General features: G+C 39.5%; 1 protein-coding gene across 2 annotated transcripts in view; it reads left to right on the top strand.

Moving 5' to 3' along the window:
- Nucleotides 1-666: 666 nt before the first annotated feature.
- LOC148855672 (RING/U-box superfamily protein) overlaps nucleotides 667-26,147 on the top strand; it is a 66,978-nt gene continuing 41,497 nt past the window's right edge. The window contains exons 1-2 of one of the 2 annotated variants that reach the window (XM_088985647.1): nucleotides 667-1,714; nucleotides 25,934-26,050. In XM_088985647.1, the coding sequence (XP_088841773.1) occupies nucleotides 1,191-1,714; nucleotides 25,934-26,050 (641 nt within the window). In that variant the 5' untranslated portion in view covers nucleotides 667-1,190. The remainder of the gene's footprint in view (nucleotides 1,715-25,933; nucleotides 26,051-26,147) is intronic. The other variant, XM_088985648.1, reaches the window with a different exon arrangement.

The following is a 26,147-nucleotide window of genomic DNA, read 5'->3' as shown; positions in this document are numbered from 1 at the left end:
ACCTGAGTAAGTAACTTATCGAAAAGCGAATGGGGCCTTAAAGCAAAGTTTAATGAACAGATGCAAAGCAAGTATCTTGGCTATGAACAAATTATTTCAAGCTATATTCTTTCACAAAGAAGATTAGAGAGTAATAGAATTGGGGTTTTAGATATCTATAATTGAGAGGACAAAACAATAAATGGGTAGTTTAGGACTTTAGGAACCTTAAAGTAAAGGGTAGTTTCAATAATTTTACTAATAAAGAAAATGAAAAAAATGTGATGGCTGTGATATATATTGGTGACAATTAATCATGATTTTTGAATCGTTGTTGATTGACAGTTGGACCACTTAGCCTGAAAAACGCCTAAACAACCAGTTCCATTTCACCCTTAATATCGTTCATTGGCAAAAAACTATTGACTTAGTCAGTGACCCACTGACCCAGACGGTTGAACCATCGATTTATTCAACTCGAAAAATGTTTTTTTTGGTTTTTTATTTTAATGATGTTTTTTTTAATTTTCTTATCTAATTTTTTAAATTGTATTGTGCCACAACCATCCGTTTGAATGAATGGTCGAATCACTGATCCGGACTGGTGGCCAAAACCTTCCGGTTCCGGGTCGGTTTTTAAAACATTGCGAATTTGGATTAATAATGAGATAACGCGGCACCGGTGCTGGATGATGATGATCATGGTGGTGGTGGTTGTGACAGTGATGGCAACGATGATGCGGTGGTGATGATAATGCAACCACGATGATGAAAAAGAAGCTTTCTTAACCTGGTAAAAAATGTGCAATATAAAGGGCATTTTGGTCAAATAAAAGCGAGTAAGCGTGCCAGATTCTTGCTCAGGAGAGAGACAGACCTCAGTGCAAGAGAACGGAGCTCTGCGTGTCTCCACAGAGTTGAGAAAGAATCTGAAAAGGAAGCATCAAGAAAGTAAAATTCAGTTGCAGATCCCTTCGAGGTCTAGCGTCGAGCTTTGTATTCCAAATTATCAGAATGCATGGATACCCAAGGATTTGAAACAATTTCAGGAAGGATAAAAGGAGGAAGCAAAACCTAATGGTTTGATAACGGTTACAACTCAAAAACCCTAAAATTGTTCGATAATTGCCATGAATTCAGCGCGTCAGGACTTGTTTGTTGCATACATTAAGTTCCCATATATTGAAACCGTCTGGGTCACAGAATGATTGATGCCCGCGAACGGCATGCAGATGTCTGCCATGGCTCCGTCTCCATTAACGGCGCCTACATCGAACAATCCGCCCTCTTCTTCTCTGAGGTCTCCTCCCACACCTCTGCAATCCCAGCTTCCTTCAACTCTTTCTCTGGGCTTGCTGTCTCTCCCGCCGTCGTCGACGATGGCATCTTCCCATCGTCCTGATCAACACGTCATTGGTCCAGAGCCAATTGCTACCGCACATCCCGCCGGCGATCCTGCTATTGGAGTGGTGCCGCTCGCAAGGGTTCGACTTGCAGACATCTTACCTTATGACGGGGCACCGGCCGGTTCCTATGTTAGGTCCGTGGAGGCACTGTCAGGGTCACTTACGAGGCACAACGCGGTAGTGATCGAGCTGGGAAGCGAGGAAACCACATTGATGCGATGTGCATTAGAGTCTGCAAGACTGTATTTCAGAACTAGAGTTCAAAGTGGCAACACTGGTGGGAGCTGGGGAAAGGGGAGCCGAGGGATCTACATGTATAGGGCTGGAAGGTAGGTACTCAGTTATTCTGAACTAAGATGTTTTACTAAAACACTTCTTTTATTTTTATTTACGTCCGTTGTTTAAATTTTGGTTGAGGAAGAAGTGAAAAATATCTCATTCTGATATTTTTGTTCCTTCTTCTGGGAAATGACTGCGCTTGGAGCTCTACTGTTTGTTAATGGGTTGGGTTGATTGGAGATTGTGTTTTTGTCGTTTATTAAGGGTTCGCCATTCGCTAGAAGTTACTGTTGAATTAAATACTTGATGGACCAAGATGGTTTACTAATGTGATTCAGTCAGTTGAGGATAGTCGTTTGCCAGTAAGAATGACGATGGTGGCTCCCTGTTCGTCTGGCAGTTTTCAGGAATGCTTGATGCAGGATCTGGATCTGTACCTCCATCCACATCTAGCTGAGCTCCTTGACTGTTGTTGGGTTCTGTCACCTTCCGTTCTCCAGTTGATTGTCACTTGGACCTCAAATCTCTTCATTAATCATTACTCTCTGTTGCCTTGTCCTGTTTCGACTCGTTATTAGTCTCATCTTTGGAATTTCTGTCTTTTTGTATCATATTCCTTGTTAAATATCTTCCATATATCTATTATGATTATCTTCTTTGGCTCCTCTATATTCTCTTCTACATCATGGAAGTCCCCTTTTACATCAAAGGTAAAAATTACTTGCTTGAAGATATTTCAGGTCCAGGAAATGCTGTTGTAAGTTGGAGGATGTATTTAGTTTGAGTAGAACATCTGCATGAGATGGGTTGTTTTGATTGAAATCCGAAGAAACAACCACAAGTATTATTTTTTTGGTTAACTGAGTCTGGAATTGAGTGGGGCCTGTAGTAAAAAGGCCATCTGCAACCTAGAGGGTCTGGAAGATTGCAGTTGGTCCCTCACATCTCAGGAAAGTGGATTTAATAATATATCCCTTTTTAAAATTAAATCAACAGAAATGGAAAATTAACCGGGTCATAGTGCTATGAAGCAGTAGACCATAAAAGTTCATGGAATGCATACTTCTGAGCAAGGGTGCTGGAGGAAATCTGGTTTTCGGTCTTAGTATGACTCTCTGAAAGGTTGGTGGAGGAAATTTCAACCAGAAAGGCACTTTTGAATTAGGAATTCTTTTGTCCAACCTCTACTATAATCTCCCCTTGAGCCTTGATCTGGTTCACAATGAAATCAAAGGCAATTTTTCTTCAGTTGTGCAACAAGAGAGCAGAAGAAAAAAACAACATTTTGAGAAGAAATGACTGTTTAAAAAGTTGCAAAAATTCACAAGAAAGTAGCATAAATCAGAGTTCAAGAGGAGAGAAGAAGAATAAGAAGGTGGTGGCAACTTAGGTTCAGAGAGAGATTTTTGAACATAATCTCTTCTCTTACTCCCTTAATTCTATTTCGTTAAGTTAAATTTTAGTAATTTACAGAGAAGCCCCTAATTGGGTAGAAAATTAAAAAGACATAACATAAGAAAGAATAAAGCCTAGATTAAGGCCCATTACAGCAAAGAACATAAAAGATAAAAAAGGATAAATAGTCTATGGGCCATTCGACCCATCTTCTCTACACTCCCCCTTAAGCTGAGCATAAATATTAATCATACAAAGTTGCTAGTATCATGCTGAAGTTTAGCCTTGGGAATGCCCTTGGTGAGGAAATCAACTAACTGCCCTTCAGAGGTGATGAAAGGTAGACCCACTTCTCCAGAAGCCACTCTTTCTCGAATGAAGTGTCTATCAACTTCAATATGCTTAGTTCTATCATGTTGCACTGGGTTGTGAGCAATGTTGATGGCGGTTTGATTATCACAGTATGACATCATTGGCTTATCATGCTCAATACCCAGTTCTATCATTTGCTTCAGCTAAAGATCGAGCAACAACTGATTGTTTCTTGCTTCTCCAAGAGACAATATTACCTGCCACTAAGCTACATCTGCGTAGGCTTCAATAGATAAAGAAGTTTTCCAAGTAGTCTCTGTAAGACTCTTATCTTCTAGCAATATTCCATCTGAAGCAGAGAGTTTGTGGCTCATATCGATAGGAGTAGCAACTGGTCTAGCACCCATCTTCCCTGTTTCAGAGAGCAAATCAAGAACATATTTTCTTTGAGAGATAAGGATCCCATCCTTGGATCTAGCAACTTCTATGAAGGAAATATTTGAGATCATTAATCTCTGAGACATCATTACCAATCACAACAATATCATCAACATGTGCAATCAGGTAAACGACCAAGGATCCTCTCCTCTTTACAAAGAGGGTATGATCAGACTATGTCTGTACATAGCCAAAGGTAACAAGGGCAGCCCTAAACCTTTCAAACCATGCTCCAGGGGACTGTTTGAGTCCATAAAGAGATTTTTCAGCCTATAGACCTTTTCTTTCATATCTGTTTCATATATCCCTGGAGGAAGAGACATATAGACCTCCTCATGTAACTCTTCATTTAGAAATGCATTCTTTACATCCAGTTGATAAAGTGGCCAATCTGAGTGTGCAGCCAAAGATAGCAAAACTTTCACAGAAGTCATCTTGGCAACAGGGGCAAAGGTTTCCAGATAATCAATCCCATGTGTCTGTGTATAGCCTTTTGTAACCAGCCTAGCCTTGTACTTTTCAATGGTGCCATCAACATGATATTTGATAGTAAAATCCCATTTACAACCTACTAGATCCTTCCCTTCAGGCAAATCAATCACTTCCCAAGTGTCGTTCTTGTGCAAGGCATCCATTTTTGTTTTCATAGCATCCCTCCATTCTGGAATATTAAGAGCTTCTGACACAGACTTGTGAATTGGGTTAGAAGCAGTAGAAGAAAGGTAGGCAAAATATGAAGGAGAGAGCAAACTATAAAAAAGGTGTTTGGAAATGCAATGTGTAGTATATTTCCTTTTTCCTTTCTTAATAGCAACGGGGATATCAAGGTCTAAGAAGGATGGCTCCAAAGGGGTTGTAACAGTACCTGTTGTCTCATCTGTAACTGGAGGTGCATGAGGCTCATGTGTTGTAGAGGAAACAATCTGCTCATTTCTAGTTCTCTGTCGTTGGTACAACCTGGGATTAAAAAGAGGGCGAGGAGGTAAAGGAGGAGGAATAGGAACACTGGAATGAGAGTGAAGTGACTGACCCTCCCTTGACTCATTTGAAGGAGGAGGAGACTCAGCAAAAGACTCAACTGGGACAGGAAGAGGAAGAGCAAACACCTGTGACAAATCCTCCCCCTTTGGACAAGGTTTCTCCAGAGAAGAACCATAAAAGGAAGAAAGCTCATCAAAGGTGACATCCATTGAGACATATCGAGTGCCAGTCTTTGGATTAAAACAACAGTAACCCTTCTGGGTGGGGGAATAACCAAGGAAGATACACTTGTGGGCTTTTGGTTCAAATTTATGTCTCTGGACACTTGGAATATGTACATAACAAATGCAACCAAAGACATGAAGAGGAATATGAAATATATCTTTGTCCAAATGAAGAAGACTGAAGGGAGATTTAAACCCTAAAACCTTGGATGGCATACAACTTATAAGGTAGGTAGCAATAAAAATAGCACCACCCCAAAATTTTGTAGGAACATGTGAGGCAAATAAAATACTTATTGCAACTTCAACAATATGTCTATTTTTTCTTTCAGCAATTCCATTCTGTTCTGGAGTCCTAACACAATAGTTTTGATGAATAACCCCTAAATCAGTGAGATAGCAGATTATGTTTTTTTCAAAATATTCTTTTGCATTGTTAGATCTGAAAATTTTAATTCTAGTATCAAACTGAGTTATGACAAATTCATGGAATTGCCTCACAAGTCTGGGAACTTCATTACGGGACTTCATAAAAAATATCCAAGTGAACGGAGAAAAGTCATCAATGAACAAGATAAAATATTTGTAGCCACCCATAGAAAGTAAGTGGTAAGGCCCCTATACATCAGAGTGCACAATATTAAAAGGAGAAGAAAATCTTTTATTATTCAGAGGATAACTGTTTCTACAATGTTTTGACAGTTCACAAGTCTCACAATGAAGACTGGACAAACTAATTCCCTTAAACAGTTCTAGGAATAAATGACTTAATGCAGAAAAAGAAAGATGACCCAAATGAAAATGACATAACATGACTCGACTGATGGACTCTGTAGATGTAGACCCAAAAAACAGTTTTTCCAGGTTGTTCATGGCACTGTTCAGGAGTATCCAACAGATATATTCCATTCGCCTCACGACCACTCCCAATCACCTTCTGAGACTCCAGATCTTGAAAAACACAATAGGAAGGGAAGAAGGTTATACAACAGTTTAATGACTTAGGCTACTTACAAATAACAAGTTTGTATTTAGTTTGGGTACATGAAGAGCATAAGGAAGAATCAAGGAGTTTTTAGCCTTGATGGTTCCCTTGCCGGAGATAGGGACAAGAGAGCCATCGACTAGGGTGATTTTTTCATGTCCAAGACGTAAATTATATGAAACAAACAAAGTAGAAAGGTTGGTCTTATGATCAGAAGCATCAGAATCAATAATCCAAGGGATCCTACGATTACCCGAAATGGTTGCATGATTGGCAGAAGCCCGTATACCTAAATGAGCAAATGCAGAAGATGTTGAATTTCCTGGAGGGTTGGAAGAAGAGGTCACACACTTTAGGTGATTGATCATCCTCTCAAACTTCTCATATTCTGCTTCATAGCTGCTAACTGCTCACTAGCCGTCATCTCTTTAGTTTGCTATCTGTCACTATCTGGACCAGCAGCAACATTGGCACTCCCTGCCTTTATATTATTAGATTCCTTTTGAAACCGAAGTGGTAGGAGCTCAGGATGCAATTTCTAGCACTTGTCTTTATGTGTTTTGGCTTTTTACAGTACTCACAGATAATCTCTTTCTTCCCTGAGCTACTTGGAGTCCCTGCAACCCCCTTGGGTTTCACTCCCATATTAGCAAAGTGATCATTTAGACCAGCCCCTTGGACCTGGACAAGTCTTCTGCTTTCTTCACTACTTACCAATGCATATGCTTGAGACAGTGAGACACTATCCTTGGATAAAATATTTTATTTTGTAATGTTGTACTTTGGATTTAGCCTTGTCAAGAACTCAAACACCCTGTTTCTCTCAACCAGTTTTTTATAGGTCTCAACATCATTAGTGGTGTCCCAAGCTACAACTTCTATCAAATCTATTTTTGCCATAAATACTTCAGTGTTGAGAAGTATACAGCTAATGGCTTCTCCCCTTGTCTCAAATTCTTCACATCACTTCTCAACTTGTAAACCCTGACCACATTTAATTTTTGGGAATATGTTTCAACAACACTATCCCAAATTTCTTTTGTTGAATTTATCCACAAATAGTGCTGACTAATTTGTGGTTGCATTGAGTTCACAAACCAATAACAGTATAATTTTCTTGCATCCACTTTTCATATGATGGATCATTTTCTGGATGAGCCTTTTTGCTCTCGGAGATAAAACCCCATTTGCCTCTACTACAAATATGAAGTTTTACTGATTGTGACCAAGCCAGATAATTAGTTCCATCCATTTTGACTGTGGTCACAACCAGTAGAGAGTCTACAGAGGCTCCTGAAACCTGTTCAGATTCAGCAACATGCTTGTTTTCAAAGTCTGAGGAGTTCATCTTCTTAAATAATTCAAAAATGACTTCAAACAACTTCGAATAACAACAAATGAAGATAGAACAAAAAACTGTGTTGTGAGCCAACCTCTATGCAGCTGTACCAATAACCTGCGTCTCACCCGAAAGCTAGGAGAAACAGAGAAAACTCAGCCGCTCCTTGTAGACTTCACAGAACACCAATCCACTTGATTCGATCTTCAAGAAGAAGAATGAGAAGGCCTTCAGTCACTAAACGCCCAGGTCAAATTCCCTGTGGGGCCTGCAATCAAAATTCTCTAGAAAATTAGGGTTTTGGGTAACACACTTGAATCTGTCAAGAGGACGACAAAACTAGTCCTCTTCTCTCCGGAAACCACTAACAATTGGGCTGAAATAGGTTTCTTTAACTATTCATACGATTCAGTTCTCTATACACACTGTGTATGGAAAAAAAGGGAAAAAAGGGAAAAACGATCCTGCTCTGATACCAAGAAGAAAAAACAGCCTTTTGAGAAGAAATGACTGTTTAGAAAGTTGCAAAAATTCAAAAGAAAGTAGCAGAAATCCGAGTTCAAGAGGAGAGAAGAAGAAGAAGAAGGTGGCGGCAACTTGGGTTCAGAGAGAGATTTTCGAACATAAGCTCTTCTCTTACTCCCTTAATTCTATTTCATTAAGTTAAACTTCAGTAATTTACGGAGAAGCCCCTAGTTGGGCAGAAAATTAAAAAGACATAACATAAGAAAGAATAAAGCCCAGATTAAGGCCCATACAACAAAGAACATAAAAGATAAAAAGGATAAACAGCCTATGGGCCATTTGGCCCATCTTCTTTACAAGAGCCAGCCATAGAAAGTTGTTACCTTTGGGCAAGGAGATTTCTCTCTCTTTGGCCTTGCTCTCTTAATGCCATAAATGCTCATTATTCATGCTGGTCCTGCTAACCTAGGGGGGGGGGACTGGAAGAAGGCCTTGTTCATCTAGTCTTTCATATAGGTATCACCGTCTTCCCCTCATCCACATTCCAAAGGAAGAACTAATAAGGAGATGGTGTCTGTTGCTGGGATACATGTTATGTGGCATTTGCGGAGGGTTGGAATAGATCTCATAACCATAGATTAATCCCTTATTATCGATAATGGAGATACTCCTGAAATCTTTTAAAATCACATTCTACTGGATTATAGTCTGTGCAGATCTTGGGATTTCTCCTCCAAAATACTTCCCTGAACTGCATCTAGCAAATGAGAAAGAAAAGGGTGACTAGCTGATCCTCTTCTTGCTAGGACATAATGAATATATGTAGAGCTGTTATATGGACTCAGGTATAGGTATTTATTTAGGAGTCGAATCTGTTTGACCTCAAAGTCTTTGGGTACAACAACTTGGCTAAACTTGATCTAACAACTGGTACTAATATATGGATGCATTGTATATACAATGATACAATGATAAATATTAATTTTCAATCATGCAAGTAAACAGTATTTGATTTAGATGTATTCTGTTATTGATATCCAAAATGGAATCATCAACAACAAAAGAAAGAAAAAAAATTAATTAGTTTACATATCATTATTTTCTGTGAAGGGGGAGACATTAAGAGAGTGAGGAGATTGAAAGACCTGAATAAGAAGCTTGAAAAAGTATCAATTTTGAAAATCAACCTAGATAAGAGTTGCATAGCAGGGGTTAACATGGAGGAGAATGACATGAATTTGACAGCGAACTGCTTAGAATGTCATATCACCCCTTGGCCTTTGACCTATCTAGGTCTACCCCTAGGTGCATACCTGAAGGATAGCATCTTTTGGAACCTGGTTGTAGAAAGATGTAAAAAGAGGTTGGCTGTTTGTAAGAGAAATTATATCTCTTTGGGAGGTACGATTACTTTGATAAGATCAACATTGGCTAACCTATCCATCTATTGTCTCTCTGTTTTTAGGATCCCACCAAGGGAGGAAAAGAAACTAGAAAAAATCATGAGAGATTTTCTTTGGAAGCTGGGAGAGACCAGGAAAGATCACTTAGTAAGTTGGGAGGTGGTGTGCAGAAGCAAGGAAGAGGGTGTTTTAGGTCTTGGGAATGTAAGAAAGAAAAATTCAACACTCTTAGGGAAATGGTTATGGAGATGGCCTTTAGAGAGGGAAAATTTGTGGGTTGAGAGAGTGACTAGCATACATGGGAGATCGGAGAATGCCTGGGATGCTGGTGTATCATGAAGGGCTACCTTGGCAGCTCCTTGGAAGGCGATCCATAGCTTCCTCCCTTAATTCCTCAGGTATATCAGGTATGATGTTTGCTTAGGGAATTTAATTTGCTTCTGGGAGGACATCTGGTTTGGTAACTAGCCTTTAAAGGAGTTGTTCCCCTCTTTGTATTCTATCCCTTTGTATAAAAATGAGGTGATCTCCAATTTTCTTGTCCTTCCTTCTTTGCCTTTGAGTCTTAACTGGGATCTTGGGTTTTGGCGGGGGTTGAGGCATGAGGAGGCTACTTGTTTGTTAGAGCTTTTCCTTCTCCTTGATAAAGTTTTCTTAGAGCCTTCTAATCTTGATAGAAGACTTTGGTGCCTAACTCCTAAAGTTCTCTTATCTTCTACATCCTTTTTTAAAGCTCTTTGCCAGTCCCCCTCCTCTTTGTCCTTTACTTGGAAAGTAATTTGGGCTCAACCAATTCCCCCTAAAATTAAGGGTTTTTTGTTGGGAAGTGGCTCTTGGGAAAATTAACACTTTGGATTCTTTGCAAAAGAAAAGACCTTCTCTATGTATTTCCTCGAATTGGTGCTCTCTATGTAAATCCGATGGTGAATCTTGCTTTCATTTACTAATCTCCTACTCATTTGCTATAGAAATCTGAGATTGGTTTTTCTCCTTTTTTGGGTACAAGTGGAATATGCCAATGGAGATTAAAATGCTGTTTGATCCATCAACCTTTGTTTTGCCGAAGAAAAGGGGAAGAATAATGTAGAGATGCACTAGAGCAGGGAGCAACACTGATCTGGACATTATGGGAAGAAAGAAATGCAAGAATCTTCCCAGAGAAGGAAAGAAGTAAACAACAAATTATGGAGTGTGCTATGACTAGGGTTATACATTGGCTGCAAACATTAGACCTATTCAAATCTTTCTCCTTTGATGATATCTGAAGGAATTGGAGCTTTGTAGTCTTTAGTGCAGTACACAAAATTAAATCAATGATGGTTTGGACACCTCCCATTGAAGATTGACTGAAACTAAACTTTGATGGGAGCAGTCAAGGCAACCCAGGTCCATCTAGCACAGGAGGGGCTGTAAGAGACGAGAAGGAAATTTAAGAGCCATCTTTTCAGGACCAATGGGAAATGGAGACTCTTTAAAGGCAGAACTATATGCAGCCCTACAAGGCATTCAGGTTGCAAAAGAATTAGGCATGGAGAAATTGATGATAGAAGGGTACTCCAAGGTGGTGGTGGGTTGGCTAAAGGGGACCCAGATTCAGTGATTTGGTATTACAGAAATGAAAAGAAGATGTTCAAATGGCTAACACAACAGATGATTTTAACCATACAATGGGTGGGAAGGGAGGCCAATGCCTTGGCTGATTCTCTAGCTAAGCAAGGGGTAACTAGGGATCAGATGTACTAGGCCCATTTGTAAATCTGTTATATTTTTTTGTTAGAGTGAGGTTGCACCTTGCGCCTCTCACTGGGATGCTTGTACCAGATGCTATCCTTTGATTCTAATGAAAATTAATGAAATTTATTTATAAAAAAAAATAGGTCTAGCCAAACAAGGGGTCAATAGACAACAAGTTTTTTGGGCTCATGTAAAAATGGGTGTGGTGAGGTCAAATTTTAGTTATCTGTTTTAACCATATCAGTAAATAATTTATGTTTGATATATGCCCAATTAAGTGGATATGTACCTGTTTTGACAGTTCTGTTTAAGTAGTTCGAACCAGTAGAGAGTAAGAGAGAAAGAAGAAGAAGAAGGAAGAAGAAGAACAGTCGAATCTGATAGCATAAACCCTATCAGTCAACCCTAATATGGATTAACCTCTAATTAGTTGTACAAAGACTAAAATGCCCCCACTTAAGTATGGGACACGAAGTCTTTATCAAAACTGCCACATAAGCACATAACTTAACAGAAATAGAATGACTAATCTACTCTTGTTTGGCTAGCTCTAACACTCCCCCTCAAGTTGGAGAATATATGTCATATAATCCCGGCTTGTTACATATATAGTTCACTCTCCCTGAGCTTAAGCCTTTTGTAAAAAATATGCCCATTGATCACCTGAGTCCACATTTTGTGTGCTTATCTCCCTAGTAAGGATCTTCTCCCTCACAAAGTGGCAATCAATCTCTATGTGTTTTGTTCTCTCATGAAAAACAGGGTTAGATGAGATGTGGAGTGTAGCTTGATTGTCACAGTACAATTTCATAGGTATATCCATGGAGAACCCGATTTCTTGTAGGAGATTCCTTAGCCATACTAATTCACATGTAATGTGTGCCATGGCTCTATATTCGGCTTCAACACTGCTCCTTGCCACAACCGTCTACTTCTTACTCTTCCATGTCACAAGATTTCCTCCAAGAAATGTGCATTAACCTGTAGTGGATCTTCTATCAGACATAGAGCCTGCCCAATCTGCATTTGTATACCCAATTACCTCAACTCTTCCTCCTGGTTTGTACACGACCTAGAGCTCCCTTTAGGTACCTTACAATTCTAAGAATTGCATCCCAGTGAGGTATCCGAGGGTTCTACATAAATTGGCTCACCACACTGACTGCAAAGGAAATGTTTGGTCTCGTGATAGTCAAGTAGTTCAGCTTCCCCACTAACCGTCTATACCTTCCAGGATCATCAAATATTTCCCCTGTATCACTGCTCAACTTAGCATTTGGCTCCATGGGAGTTTTAGCCGGTTTTGCACCTAACAGTCCTGTTTCATCTAGCAGATCAATAACATATTTCTTTGGCATAGGTTTACACTTTGTTTTGATCTAGCAACTTCTATACCCAAGAAATACTTCAATGTCCTAAGGTCTTTTGTTTGAAAATGGTTTGGCAGAAAGACCTTTAGTTTATCGATCCCCAATTTGTCATTACTAGTTATGACAATATCATCCACATAGACCATTAGTAAAATCTTTCCGGCTTCTGAATCATAGCTGAACACCGAGTGGTCAACCTGGCATTGTTTCATTCCAAAATTCTTCACCACTTCGCTAAACTTCTCAAACCAAGCACGAGGCGATTGTTTCAACCCATAAATTGCCTTTTTCAATCTGCACACCTTACCATCCTCCCCCTAAGCAACAAACCCAGGTGGTTGCTCCATATATACCTCCTCCATAAGGTCACCATGAAGGAAGGCATTTTTAATGTCAAGTTGAAACAATGGCCTATCATACATAATTGCCAGGGAAATTAAGATTTGGACAGAGCCAATCTTAGCCACTGGAGAGGTCTCCATATAGTCCACCCCATACAACTGTGAATAACCTTTAGCAACAAGTCTGGCCTTCAGATGCTCCACACTACCATCCGACAAGTATTTAACAGTATATACTCATTTACAACCCACACTATGCTTATCGGGAGGAAGAGTAGTGAGCTCCCACGTTTGAGTATGCTGAAGGGCAGAGAGTTCCTCCTCCATTGCTTGCCGCCACCCAGGTGAGCTAATAGCCTCTTGGACATTCTTAGGTATAGAAATAGATGACAACAGTGAAACAAACTGGCGATGTGAAGCGGAAAGGCGAGAGACTGAAACAAAATTGGAAATGGGATGGAGGGTACAACTACGTTTACCTTTCCGTAAAGCAATTGGAAGATCAAGTCCTGAAGGTTCTAGGACAAGAGCAACAAGAAGATCCACAGACAAGGTAGAAGCTGGAGGAGGAGCCGGTGTTTGTCGATGAGTATACACGTGTCGGATCCGTGGTTGTTCAGTAGGGGTCTGCACTGGAGGAGGTGAAGGGTCAAATCCAACTGGAACAACCGGAACGGGATCACTGACTAGAAGAGGAAGAGGAAGCAAAGGTGGAGACACCGATGCTTCAGGTCTTGAGAAGAAGGGGACAAACTCAAAAAGGGTGACATCAGGACAGACATAACACTTCTGAGTAATGGGATTGTAACACTTGTACCCTTTTTGAGTCTGAGAGTAGCCAAGAAAGACACACTTAATAGAGCGTGCATCCAGCTTGTCTGTCCTAGGACTCAGATTTTGAATAAAGCACACAGCCAAAGATGCGGGGTGTTAATGGAAAGCGAGACAAGGTGGGGAACAAAATAGAAAAGGGAGACCGATCATGAAGAATGAAGGAGGGCATCCGATTAATAAGGAAACACGCAGTAAGTACATCACCCCAAAATTGTTTAGGAACATTCATATGATGAAGAATAGACTGAGCAGTTTCGAGGAGATGATGGTTCTTTCGTTCAGGCACCCCATTTTGTTGAGGAGTGGATGCACATGAAGTTTGATGAATGATGCCATGCTGTTCTAAATACTGTTGAAAAGAAGTAAGAAAGTATTCGCGATCGTTATCTGAATGAAGAACTTTGATTGGAACACCAAATTGTGTACGTATTTCAGCATGGAATTTTTGAAAAATGGAAAATAATTCACTCCTTTCTTTCATTAAATAAATCCATGTCATCCTTGAACAATGATCAATAAAAGTGACAAAATACTTGTAACCATTATAAGACTTTATTTTAATCGGACCCCAAACATCTAAATGAACTAAAGCAAAATGACTCAACATACGACTTTCAACTCTAGGACTATAGGGAACACGACGATGTTTCCCATACTGACACGACTCACATTGTAAAAACAACAAATGACTCAAGGACAAAATCAATATCTTGAGTGCCTTGAGAGATGGATGTCCTAGTCGGCAATGCCACTGTAGAGGAGTGAGTAAAGTCTGAAGTGCAACTGACGATCCACCACCGTCAAGGTAATACAATCCACCAGCCTCATGCCCCCCACCGATCTTTTTCCCCATCTTGAGATCCCGAAAAACACAAAAGGAAGGGAAAAATGTAATAGAGCAATTAAGAGTCTTGGTTAATTTATAAAAGGAAGGGAAAAATGTAATAGAGCAATTAAGAGTCTTGATTAATTTACTAACAGACATAAGATTGAATGGAAACTTAGGAACATATAGAACAAATGATAAAGAAAGATAAGCCGTGTCAACATTACCAACACCACAAATGGGAGAAGAGGAAATGTTGGCAAGGGTAACATTTTGAGATGTGGAAGTTTCAGAGAGGGAAGAGAACACACCTGGAGTCTCAGTCATGTGATCAGAGGCTCTAGAGTCAATAATCCATGGAGAGGGTTTGGATGCCAGACAAGCTATACCCGAGTGGGCAAGGGTGGCTGTAGTATGCTGTGGAGTAGCTTGGAGAAATCTCTCGTACTCATCACACGGTACGCACACCATCTCCTTCCCGGAAATAGATGTAGATGTGGAAGGTGTTAGATCTGCCTGTTGGTTATCACTAACATCAACCCCACCAGCTACTGCATGATTGGCCCATGTAGGAGGAGGGCCATGGAGATCATAACAGAAATTCACCGAATGTCCGTCCCTGCTACAATGGGTACACTTCCTTGTAGAATTACTTTTTCCTTTACCACGGCCTCCCCCTGAGTCACGACCACCACCACGGCCAAATACGGAACCACCACGACCTCATCGGGAGACATGTCCTCCCCCTCTAGTATCATGTCCACCTCCTCTGGCTATCACAAATGCTGATCTGTCAGACTGTGTGGGATTCTTTGTAGATCCCAAAGAAATCCTATGAAGCTGTGCAAAAACTTCCTCAAGTGTAGGAAGAGTAGAGCCTCCCAATATTTGGGCCCTAACTGCTTCATATTCTGATTTCAACCCCACTAAGAACCTAGTGACATTTAGTTGTTCCCTCTATTGTTGCTGAACCTTAACATCTGGAGTGAGGGGATGATAGACATTGAGTTCATTTATGAGGTTCTTCATACTGGCATAGTACTCTTCTAGGGTTTTATTCCCTTACTGCAGATCGAAATACTCCTGATAGAGCGGATATACCCTTGTAGTATTATCCTGCCTAGAATAAAACTTCTTGGCATGTTCCCATATGTCCTTAGCTGTATCTAAGAACATAAAGTTGACACTTATTTTGGGTTTCATACTATTCCATAACCATGTCATGAGTTGGGCATCTTCCTGTTCCCAGTCATCAAACCCTGGAGAGTCGGCTGATGGTTTATATTCCTTCACGTGTTTCACTTTCCTCTTTGCCTTGAGGAAAACTTCCACTGACTTGGCCCATGGCACATAATTCTCACCATTAAGTTTAATGGAGGTCATCTGCACAACCAAATAGTCGGAGGGGATCGTCACACTCGGTTTCTGATCACTGGAACCATCTCCCGTTGCTGCCATTTATGTCCCCCACTGCTATCTCTAATGCTGAACTCTCAGTCACCAACCAACTACTGCTGTCAAGGCAACACTACAACACACTAATACCAATCTCACAACTAGTCACAATCAACAACTTGATGTAGACTAACATTAAGGTTAAGAACTGGATGTTTTGACCAGATTCGACTACCATCCAGATTTGAACATTGATGAAAGCTACTAGGCTGAGGTATTTGGCCACTTCTTTCAGCACAATTTTTTTTCTATTCACACCACTACTGACATCCCAGAAATATTAGGCACCATTACAACAACACAACACTCAAGCAACCACACAAAAAAATTTCTTTTCACACCACTACTGACAACCCAGAAATAGTAGTCACCATGACAGCAATGCAACATCTTGAGCAACCACACACAAACCCTCTTGAAGTTGTTCAGTAGAGGGTAAACACCACAAGCACCACCACACGACTAGGGCTGTCACACATGGTGACAGCAGTATTAGGCTGATATCCTAAGGTTGCTGCACCTTCCTAATACATGTAATAGGGATTGCGGCAGTCCTAAAACAAAAAATAAATAACAGATGCCGCAGCTATCAGATTGTGTACCTCAGATTCGCAGCCCAGAGAAGAAGAAAAAAAAGAAGAGAGAGAACTTGAAGTCGCAGGAAGGAAATCTTGAAGTCGCAGCCTTCTCCTTCGTTTATGGCTCTGATACCATGTTTTGACAGCTCTGTTTAAGTAGTTCGAACCAGTAGAGAGTAAGAGAGAAAGAAGAAGAAGAAGAACAGTCAAATCTGATAGCATAAACCCTATCAGTTGACTCTAATATGGATTAACCTCTAATTAGTTGTACAAAGACTAAACTGCCCCCCACTTAAGTATGGGACAGGAAGTCTCTATTAAAACTGCCACATAAGCACATAACTTAACAGAAATAGAATGACTAATCTACCCTTATTCGGCTAGCTCTAACAGTACCCAATCCATAACAAACATGGCATTGTAAAAACATGTTTTAGTGGATCTAAGACACATTCCATTCCTATTCCCATGTTGTGTAATGTCCAACACAGTACTTGGGTAAAATGAAGAGCTTGGGTATCATAGATGCAGAGAAATCTTCCTTGCCATTTGTCTCTTTTGGAATAGCTGTGATATTAGGCTGGACAATGTTCCTTTCCTAACATGTTGCTTGGAATAAAAGGAGGGGCTCTCACTACCAAATATATCTTTGAAGAGTTTTGAATTTTGTTATATATATGCATGTATATATATATATATATATCATTATTTTTATTAATTAAATTAACTGACCAGTTACTAATAAAAAAGAACAGAATTCCATAAGCAGTTATTCTAAGTAAACACCTTATCCCAGAGGGTGTTCTCCTCAAATCAAAGCGTGTCTGTTAACTTATGGGCGAAGGAGTCAACAAGTGCGTTGGCAGACCTTGATGTCCATGAAATGAAAGCTCCCAAAGTGTCTATTAGTGATCTTGCTTTTTGAATCCACGTCTCAACTGCCATTCTCCTGCCAGGTTCCTTTGTAGCCACTATAATTATCGATGAGTCCCCTTCAGTATACATATTTATATAATCTGCCTTTTACCAATCTCAGCCCCCGAAACACTGCATGTATTTCAATCCTAATAATGTTACTGATATCTATTGAACCAGAGAATGTCAATAAGATTTTTCCTTCATGGTAACTCAGAGAATGCCTATTGGGTTTTGTAATTACTGGAATTTTCAGGGTTGCAAAGATATTATTTTGGTTTGGCTTTTGGGATACACTTGACTTGTGTTATGATGTGGCTTTTGATATGTTAGTCATTCATGTTGTAGCTCATTTTGATGAATGGTTTCTAGTTCATCACCCTACATGCCATTGTAATCTTTTTTTCATTTAATGAAAGATTTCTTTGATTTACCATAAAAAAATCTGAGTCTAAACCCAACTTTCTTAGGGGTTAACGTGCTAGCATGCTATTGCATCAAGGAGAATTGAGAAAGACCTAGAACAAATTATGATAGTTTTCTAAGGACCAATTGGTTACGAAGATTTTTCAAGGAAAGAACCGTTAGCATTTACCGCAAGGACCAAGATTGGGAAAGGCTCTCAAATATGGTAATGTGGTGACCAATGAAAAGAAAAAAGGAGAAAAACTATAGTAATGTGGTGATAGAAGGAGATCACAAGGTGATAGTGGGCTGGTTTAAGAATGACAGTCTTGGGCCTTGGCAATGCAGACATGTAGAGATAGTAGCTCATTAGTGTGTGCGTGGTTCCAGCCCCACACTTTATTTTATTATTTATTCCCCTATGTTACAGTCTTGGTAGTTGGGTTGGATGGGCCTTGTTTATTTGTCTTTTGTTTTAAGTAGGGGTATTAGAGTAACTCCTTTTGTAAGGACATGAATATATATATGTTTTGGAATGGTAGAATACTGATATGTTTCATTCTATTGCCAATGGGCATATTTACACAGTAAGCTGCTGCAATAAATGGAAAGAAAGAAAAATAGAAAGAAAAGAAAATAGAAAGAAGAAAAAATAGAAAGAAGAGAAAATTGAAAGTACAAAAATAGAAAGAAAGAAAGAAAAAACTTTCTAAATCAATCCTTCCACAATCCTAGGAATATATACAATTCTATTTTCAGATCTGAACCAGTAACCCCACGTTTTCCAACACTCCCCCTCAAGCTGGTGAATAGAGATCCTCCATTCCCAGCTTGGCTATAATTCTCCGAAAGTCTGTACTATTGAGCCCTTTAGTAAGTACATCGGTCAGTTGTCCTTTTGTAGACACATAGAGAGTGTAAATCAACTTGCTGTCCAGTTTCTCTTTTATAAAGTGTCGGTCAATTTCGATGTGCTTCGTCCTGTCATGTTGAACAGGATTGCGAGCAATATTGATGACTGACTTGTTGTCACAATATAGTTTCATAGGCTCTTGTGGAATCTTCAGGTCTTCTAAAATTATCTTCAACCAGAGTAATTCACACACTCCTTGTGCCATAGCCCTGAATTCTGCCTCTACACTTGACCGATCCACTACATTTTGCTTCTTACTCCTCCAAGTGACTAAGTTTCCTCCTAAGAAGGTACAGTAACCAGAAGTGGACCGTCTATCTACTGGAGATCCTGCATAATCAACATCTGTATATGCTTCAAGAGTCAGTCCTCCATTTCTTCTGAATAAAATTCCTTTTCCTGGATTGGCTTTCAAATAGTGCAGAATTCGATGAGCAGCCTGCAGATGAACTTCTTTAGGATTATGCATAAACTGACTTATTACACTTACAGTATATGCAATATCCGGTCATGTATGTGCAAGATAAATGAGTTTTCCAACTAGTCTTTGGAACATCTCCTTGTCTACACTTTCATTCTCATGGGCTTCTCCAAGTTTATGATTGGGATCTATAGGCGTGGAAGTTGGTTAACATGCCATATTTCCTGTTTCTCTCAAAAGATCAACAACATACTTTTGTTGAGAAATAAAGATGTCTTGTTTAGAATGTGCAACTTCAATTCCGAGAAAATACTTTAGTCTCCCCAAGTCTTTTATCTCAAATTCTCTGGCAAGGTAGTTTTTCAATGCTTCCTTCTCCTTTTTATCATTCCCAGTAACGATTATATCATCCACATAGACTAATAGTGCAGTAACTCCCCCTGAGGCTGTGTGTTTGATAAACAATGTGTGGTCACCTTGACTTTTCTTGTAACATGTACTCAGCATTACCTTCGTAGACCTTCCAAACCATGCTCTCAGAGATTGTTTGAGACCGTATAGTGCTTTCTTCAACCAACAAACTTTGTTCCCTTTAATGCCTTCTCCAAAACCCGGTGGAATGTTCATGTATATCTCCTCTTCTAGATCACCATGGAGAAACACATTTTTTACATCAGACTGTTGCAAATCCCAATTATAGTTAGCAGCCAACGACAGTAACACCCTTATTGTATTCATTTTAGCTACTGGGGCAAAAGTCTCCTGATAATCTACCCCATAAGTCTGTGTATATCCCTTGGCTACCAGGCGTGCTTTGTACCTTTCTAATGACCCATCAGATTTGTACTTAATTGTGAACACCCATTTACAACCTATCGTCTTCTTGTTTCTTGGTAGATCCACAACTTCCCATGTGTTGTTTTTTTCTAATGTCTCCATTTCCACTCTCATGGCTTTTCTCCACTCCTTATTAGAAAGTGCCTCGGCTAGAGTATTAGGAATTGGAGTGGTGTTAAAGCTGGCTAGAAAACTTTTATGGAATTTAGAGAATCTTTGGAATGATACATATTTGGCTAAAGGGTACAATGGGCGTTTGGTACATTCTCTGGTTCATTTTCTCAGTGCAATAGGTAGGTCATACTCATACTCAGACTGTGAAGGTGTAGGTTCAGGTTCTAAGCATCCCTCAGTTCTAGGATTAGGAGTTGAATCTTGGACTTGCACCGGTTGAGGATCTGGATTTTTCCTCCTAGAGTAAATCTGCATATATCTCACATTATCATGCACATCATTCGTGGGGTTAATAGTGTCCGAATTTGGTTCAATGGTCGGGTTGTTTGACTCTTGTTGAGACTCGGGAATGTGGGGCTCAGAGGAATGTGACTCAGAGGGATGTGATTCTTGACGATTGAATGTCTGTGAGGAGGGTAATACATCTAGGGAGAGTAGATCCGAGGCCTTATCTTCCATTAATGAGGGCTCTCCCTGAAGATAAGGTTGAGTGAAAAAAGATTTTCCTTCCTCAAATGTGACATCGATGGAGATGTAGAATTTTCTAGTGGCTGGATGATAACATTTATAACCTTTATGAGTTGGGGAATATCCCAAGAAGACACACCTGATTGCTCGTGGGTCTAATTTTCCCTTATTATGGACATGAACAAAGGTAGTGCAGCCAAACATTCTTGGTGTGAGATTATTTGAGGCTCGAATATCAGGGTAAAATTGAGAAAGGACTTGTATTGGGCTTCGGTTGTCAAGAACTTTAGATGGTAGTCTATTTATGGTGTAGGTAGTAGTAAGGACAACTTCCCCCCAATATTGTTTTGGCACCTGATTTTGAAAGAGAAAGGCTCGGGTGGTTTGCAAAAGATGGCCACTTTTTCTCTCAGCTACCCCATTCTGTTGGGGAGTGTTAACACAGGAGGATTCATGCACAAGGCCTTCTTTCTGAAAAAATGGGGACAAATTCTGATTAAAATAATATGTAGCATTATCAGATCGAAACCTTTTAATTCTCACACCAAACTGAGTTTGGACCATGTTATGAAAGTTGGGCAGAATCGTACCCACATCAGATTTAGACTTAAGAAGAAAAGTCCATGTGACCCTAGTGCAATCATCAATAAAGGTGACGAACCATCTGGAACCAGTAATGTTGGGAATTTGAGAAGGGCCCCATATATCCGAATGAATCAAATGAAAAGGAGTTGAAGATCTTTTATTGCTGATTGGGAAAGAAACCCTTTTGTGCTTAGCAAGTTCACAAACATCACAATGAAAGGTTTCAACATCAATTCCTTTAAACAAGGAAGGAAGCATTGTTTTTAAAATAGGAAATGAAGGATGACCAAAACGGAAATGATGACGCCAAATTAAATCTTTATTGGAGGTAGATAAGAATGATTCGTGTGTGACATGCATAATAGTGTGAGATGATTTGTTGGTTGCTTCAAGGTAGTAGAGTCCATCTCTTTCTTTAGCAAGTCCAATCTTCTTCCCCGAAACCTGGTCCTGAAATACACGGTAAGAAGGGAAGAACACAACATTGCAGTTCACATCCTGGGTGATTTTATGTATAGAAATAAGGCTAGTGGATAATTTAGGAACATGAAGCACATTTTTAAGTAATAGGGATGGAGTAATTTGAATATTCCCAATCCCTGCCACTGTGGTGAAAGAACCATCAGCAATAGAAATTTTTCTGTTACTAGGATAGGGTGTATAGGTGAGAAAATGTAGTGAAGAGGGTGTCATGTGGTCAGTAGCTCCAGAATCAAGAATCCATGGAAAAACACTAGCCGAAGCATGTAATCCTAGAGATAAAGACTCACCTGAGAGAGCAAGAGAGGTAGAACCACTTCTTGGTTTCAAGGATTTCAGGAAGCACCTTAGCCTTTCAATTTTGTCATCATTAAATGGTCCCTGACTTGAGTGTTCTTGCTGTGGGGTTGTGGAGACATTATGGGCCTGTTGAACTCCTTTTGAAACTCCTCGATTTCCCCATTCCTTGCTGGATGTGGGAGGTTTCCCATGAAGTTTCCAACACTGATCTTTCGTGTGTCTGGACTTCTTGCAATAGGTGCACCAGAGGTTATCGTTAGAGTCACAGGTGGTGGTATCACGAGCCAAGTTGTGATTGTTCTCACCCTTTGAACCACTGTAACTTCCTCCCCTTGCCACCATGGCTGAGCCTTCGGGATCTTTAGGCTCAAGCATGATTCCACAGCGACTTTCCTCAGCTCTGACAAGGGCTATGACTTCATTCAATGGAGGCACTTATTCTTTGCCAAGAATTTGTATTCGGACCTGATCAAATTCAGCATTCAGTCCGACCAAAAAATCATACACCCTATCTCTTTCAATAAAATTCTTCAAGGTCACAGCATCATCTGCGCACTTTGTCTCAAGAACCCGATAATGATCAAGCTCATGCCATAAATTTTGCAGCAGATTTGCATACTCTGTAACACTCTTGCTCCCTTGTTTGGCCGCCACAGTCTTCACTTTGACCTCATAGACACGAGTAGCGTCATGGGCTTTGGAATAGGTTTGTTGGACAGCATCCCAAATAGCATTTGCAGAGGGAAGAAACATACAAGTATCACTGATCTCGGGTGTCATTAAACTCCACAACCATGACATAATCATGGAGTCCTCTTCGTCCCAAGCATCAAAATTTGGCTCGCCCAACCTTGGTCCTGTTCCAAGGAGGTGACTAATTTTTCCTTTTCCCTTCAAATAGGTACGCACTAGTTGTGACCACTTCAAGTAATTCTGGCCATTCAGTCTATATGTTGCCTGAATATTCTGCAAATCACTAGTGTGAGGATGAGAATTTGTTGCTCCTTCATCGGTTTGGACGGCAGCACTTGTTGCAGTCATGCAGGACATTGTTAATGGAGGAAAAATAAGGCCAGCAGGAAAGGAGAATAAAGGAACACTTCTGGTTACAAATCAACACTTAAGGCCAGAAGAGAAAAACACAAAAAACTGGCAATGAAGGCCGGAAAAATCTCAAGGTTGACAAACCTAGAGCTCTGATACCATGTTTTGGAATGGTAGAATACTGATATGTTTCATTCTATTGCCAATGGGCATATTTATACAGTAAGCTGCTGCAATAAATAGAAAGAAAGAAAAATAGAAAGAAAAGAAAATAGAAAGAAGAAAAAATAGAAAGAAGAGAAAATAGAAAGTACAAAAATAGAAAGAAAGAAAAAAATCTTTCTAAATCAATCCTTCCACAATCCTAGGAATATATACAATTCTATTTTCAGATCTAATCGAACCCCTTTTTTCTTCTTTCTTCTCTTCTCTCTTCTCTCTTCTTCTTCTTCTCTTTGAAGCCTAGTTCTTTCTGAATTACATCAGAACAACATCTTTTTATTCTTTTATTCAAGTTGGTATCAAAGCTCTTGGTGAGGAAAGACTAGGGTTCTCATGTGAGCCTGATCTGGTTGGCTACATGAGAATTCTTTAGAACTGGATCTTCTGCAGTAGCTCCTTGTTCTTGGAGGTTGCTGGAGTATTGGAGACTGCCCAAGAAAGTGAAAGATTCTTGGAGATTGCCCGGTGACAGGAAGAATCAGAGAATTTAGGTGCGACCAAGATTAGGGTTTCAAACTGATGTGGTGATCAGAGTGTTTTTTTTTTTTTTTTTTTTCCTGAGAAAGGTACAATCTTTAGTAGAGCCAATCTTGATTAGAAGTTGTTAAGCCTCTCTATAAGCAGCGGCTGATAAATCTGATTTTTCCCTGCTGTTTTCTCCCTTGTTTAAAACCCTTCGACCAGTTTTTTGAGGACTCAAGGACTGTTTTTGACTGATAATGAACTAGGGAGTTGACCTTTGACTACGAATGCTTTCTTAGAAAGTAACTATCGACTGAGATCAAGTTCTTGGTGACTATTCATTGCTGTGATTAAGTTCTGGGTGGTTTTTTTCTCTAAATTTCTTAGTGTTTCAGTAGAAAAGAAATTCCTTTTGGTTATTTTCTTGGGAGTTTTTTTATCTGTAGTGCTCTACATAGAATGGAGAAGGTTGGAAGTGAGTTAAAAACACAAGGGGAAGGACTTTTTGGGACTGGTAGCATGACTGAGAATTCGTTTCAGATTACGGCTGTTAGGTTTGATGGAACCAATTACTTGGAATGGGCCCAATCAGCAATGATGGTCATTAGAGGTAGAGGTAAATTAGGTTATGTGACTGGAGACACAAAGAAGCCAGCCAAGGAAGACACATCACATCCACAATGGGTTCAAGAGAACTATTTGGTGATGATTTGGTTATGCAACTCTATGCAGCCCCACATCAGCCGAAACTACCTTTGGGCAAAAACAGCCAGAGCAAGGGGAGAAGCCAGTCTTAATGTTGCTAGAGCTTATGAGAACACATCTTTTTATTCTTTTATTCAAGTAGACACATCATAAGATAAGCAAGAAGTTAGAAGTAGGCCGATAGAAACAATTTTCTCTTGGGGTAAAAGATCTAATAGCCTACCCTTTTCTTTTATATGTTTTTGGGTAACTAATAGCCTAGCTGATGATTTGGCTAGACAAGGAGTGCAGAGGAATTAATTGTATTGGGGAAATATTCCCCTAGAAAGCTGAATCTGTTTTCTGAGAAAAGGAACGGTGATGTATTCATATGTAATTATGTATAGCATTTGATTGTTAACCAATAGAAAAGCATAAGGGCTTGTATGTACCTTTATAGACTCCAGTTCCAGTTGGGCAATTAACTAAAATAGACTCCTAATTGTATTAGAACTAAGATGGTTGGTGGTCTAGATAAACAAGGGGTTCAGAGACATTCTATGTTTTGGGCTAAGTTGTAATACTTTGGGGGGTTTAGCTACTTTGAGTCAGTTTGTTTCTTTCACAACTGCTTGTTGTTTTGCCCTCTTATATTTTTAATGAAATTATTTTCTGTTTTGCTGATTAAAAAAAAAGTATTAGAACTAAGATGAACCCATATGTAATCCTTTAGACACTCGGATATGAACTCTAACACTGGAAACAGCTCTTATAACTCATTACTAATCCTAGTAAAACTACCAAAAAGCCCAAAACTAAATAAATAAAAAACTACTCCAAGAAAGATTCAGAAAATCCCATATGGACTGACTTGACATCCTATCACTAAAATAGCGTAACCCCTTCAACATGTCAGATTTACAAGATCTTGGTCTGGTTTGATTGATAACTCAATTATCTATCTAATCAAACCAGAGTCACTCAAACAAAAAAGTTTTGATCCTTGAAAAATAGATTAAAAGAAAAAAAATGATGTATTTGCACTATAGGTTTTCAAAATTCTAGAACTTCTATAATGTGACTCTTTAAATTATTATGGTCCTTTAAGACAGTTAACCCTATTCCTTGGACATCAACAAACTAGAAAATCATCATCTAAGCCTTATTCCTACCATATGGGGTTGGCTACATGAATCCTGTTTTGCATTCTGCTCTCTTTAGTGCCATCAACAAACTAGAAGATAAATTTGGAAAAAAAGTATATTTTGGAAATAAATTTGAAAAAACTGAAAAGTACAAACATTCAAATCACTAAATTACCAAAATACCACTGTTATAAGAATATAAAGAAGCTTGATTTCTTCTTCGATGGTTTCTTTCCTTGCTTCAAGATTTGTTTCACCTTTGTTGCATCACCTTCTTGGTTTTCTGATGGTAAGCACCCAAAACAAAAAAATCATTGTAAAAGAAGAAAAGTTACAAAATGCCCAGGTATGGCATCAACATTGACTATGTTGGTTCAATAAGGTGTGAACATGTTTTTCCAACCAGCTATTGTGCTTGGTTGTGACTTTTGCTTCATGATCATGCAATGGAGTATTTTTTTACTTATTTATTTGGTATTATATGTGGTTTTTGTTCATGAGACAAAATTTACACTCTTATGCATATTGTGGCAGGGCTTTGGAAGATGGGGACTCATCACCCCCATGCATGGCTGATGTTTTCAAATGTTTGGGAAAGGCTGCCCGAGCTGCTCTCTCTGCAATAGCAAAGCATCTTCGCCTGCGTAGCGAGTAAGAACCATGACAGTGGATGTTTATATGAAAATTGTCTTCTTTGTGGCTTTGTGCACCCTTCTCCTGAATCTAATTCTGATTTTTTATTTGTTTG

This window comes from Nelumbo lutea, chromosome 4, assembly GCF_056320005.1.
Source record: "Nelumbo lutea isolate HS-2025 chromosome 4, American lotus-T2T, whole genome shotgun sequence".
In the NCBI taxonomy this organism is placed as follows: domain Eukaryota; kingdom Viridiplantae; phylum Streptophyta; class Magnoliopsida; order Proteales; family Nelumbonaceae; genus Nelumbo; species Nelumbo lutea.
The sequence above is the reverse complement of the archived record's forward strand: the minus strand, read 5'-3'. Positions and strand labels throughout refer to the sequence as shown.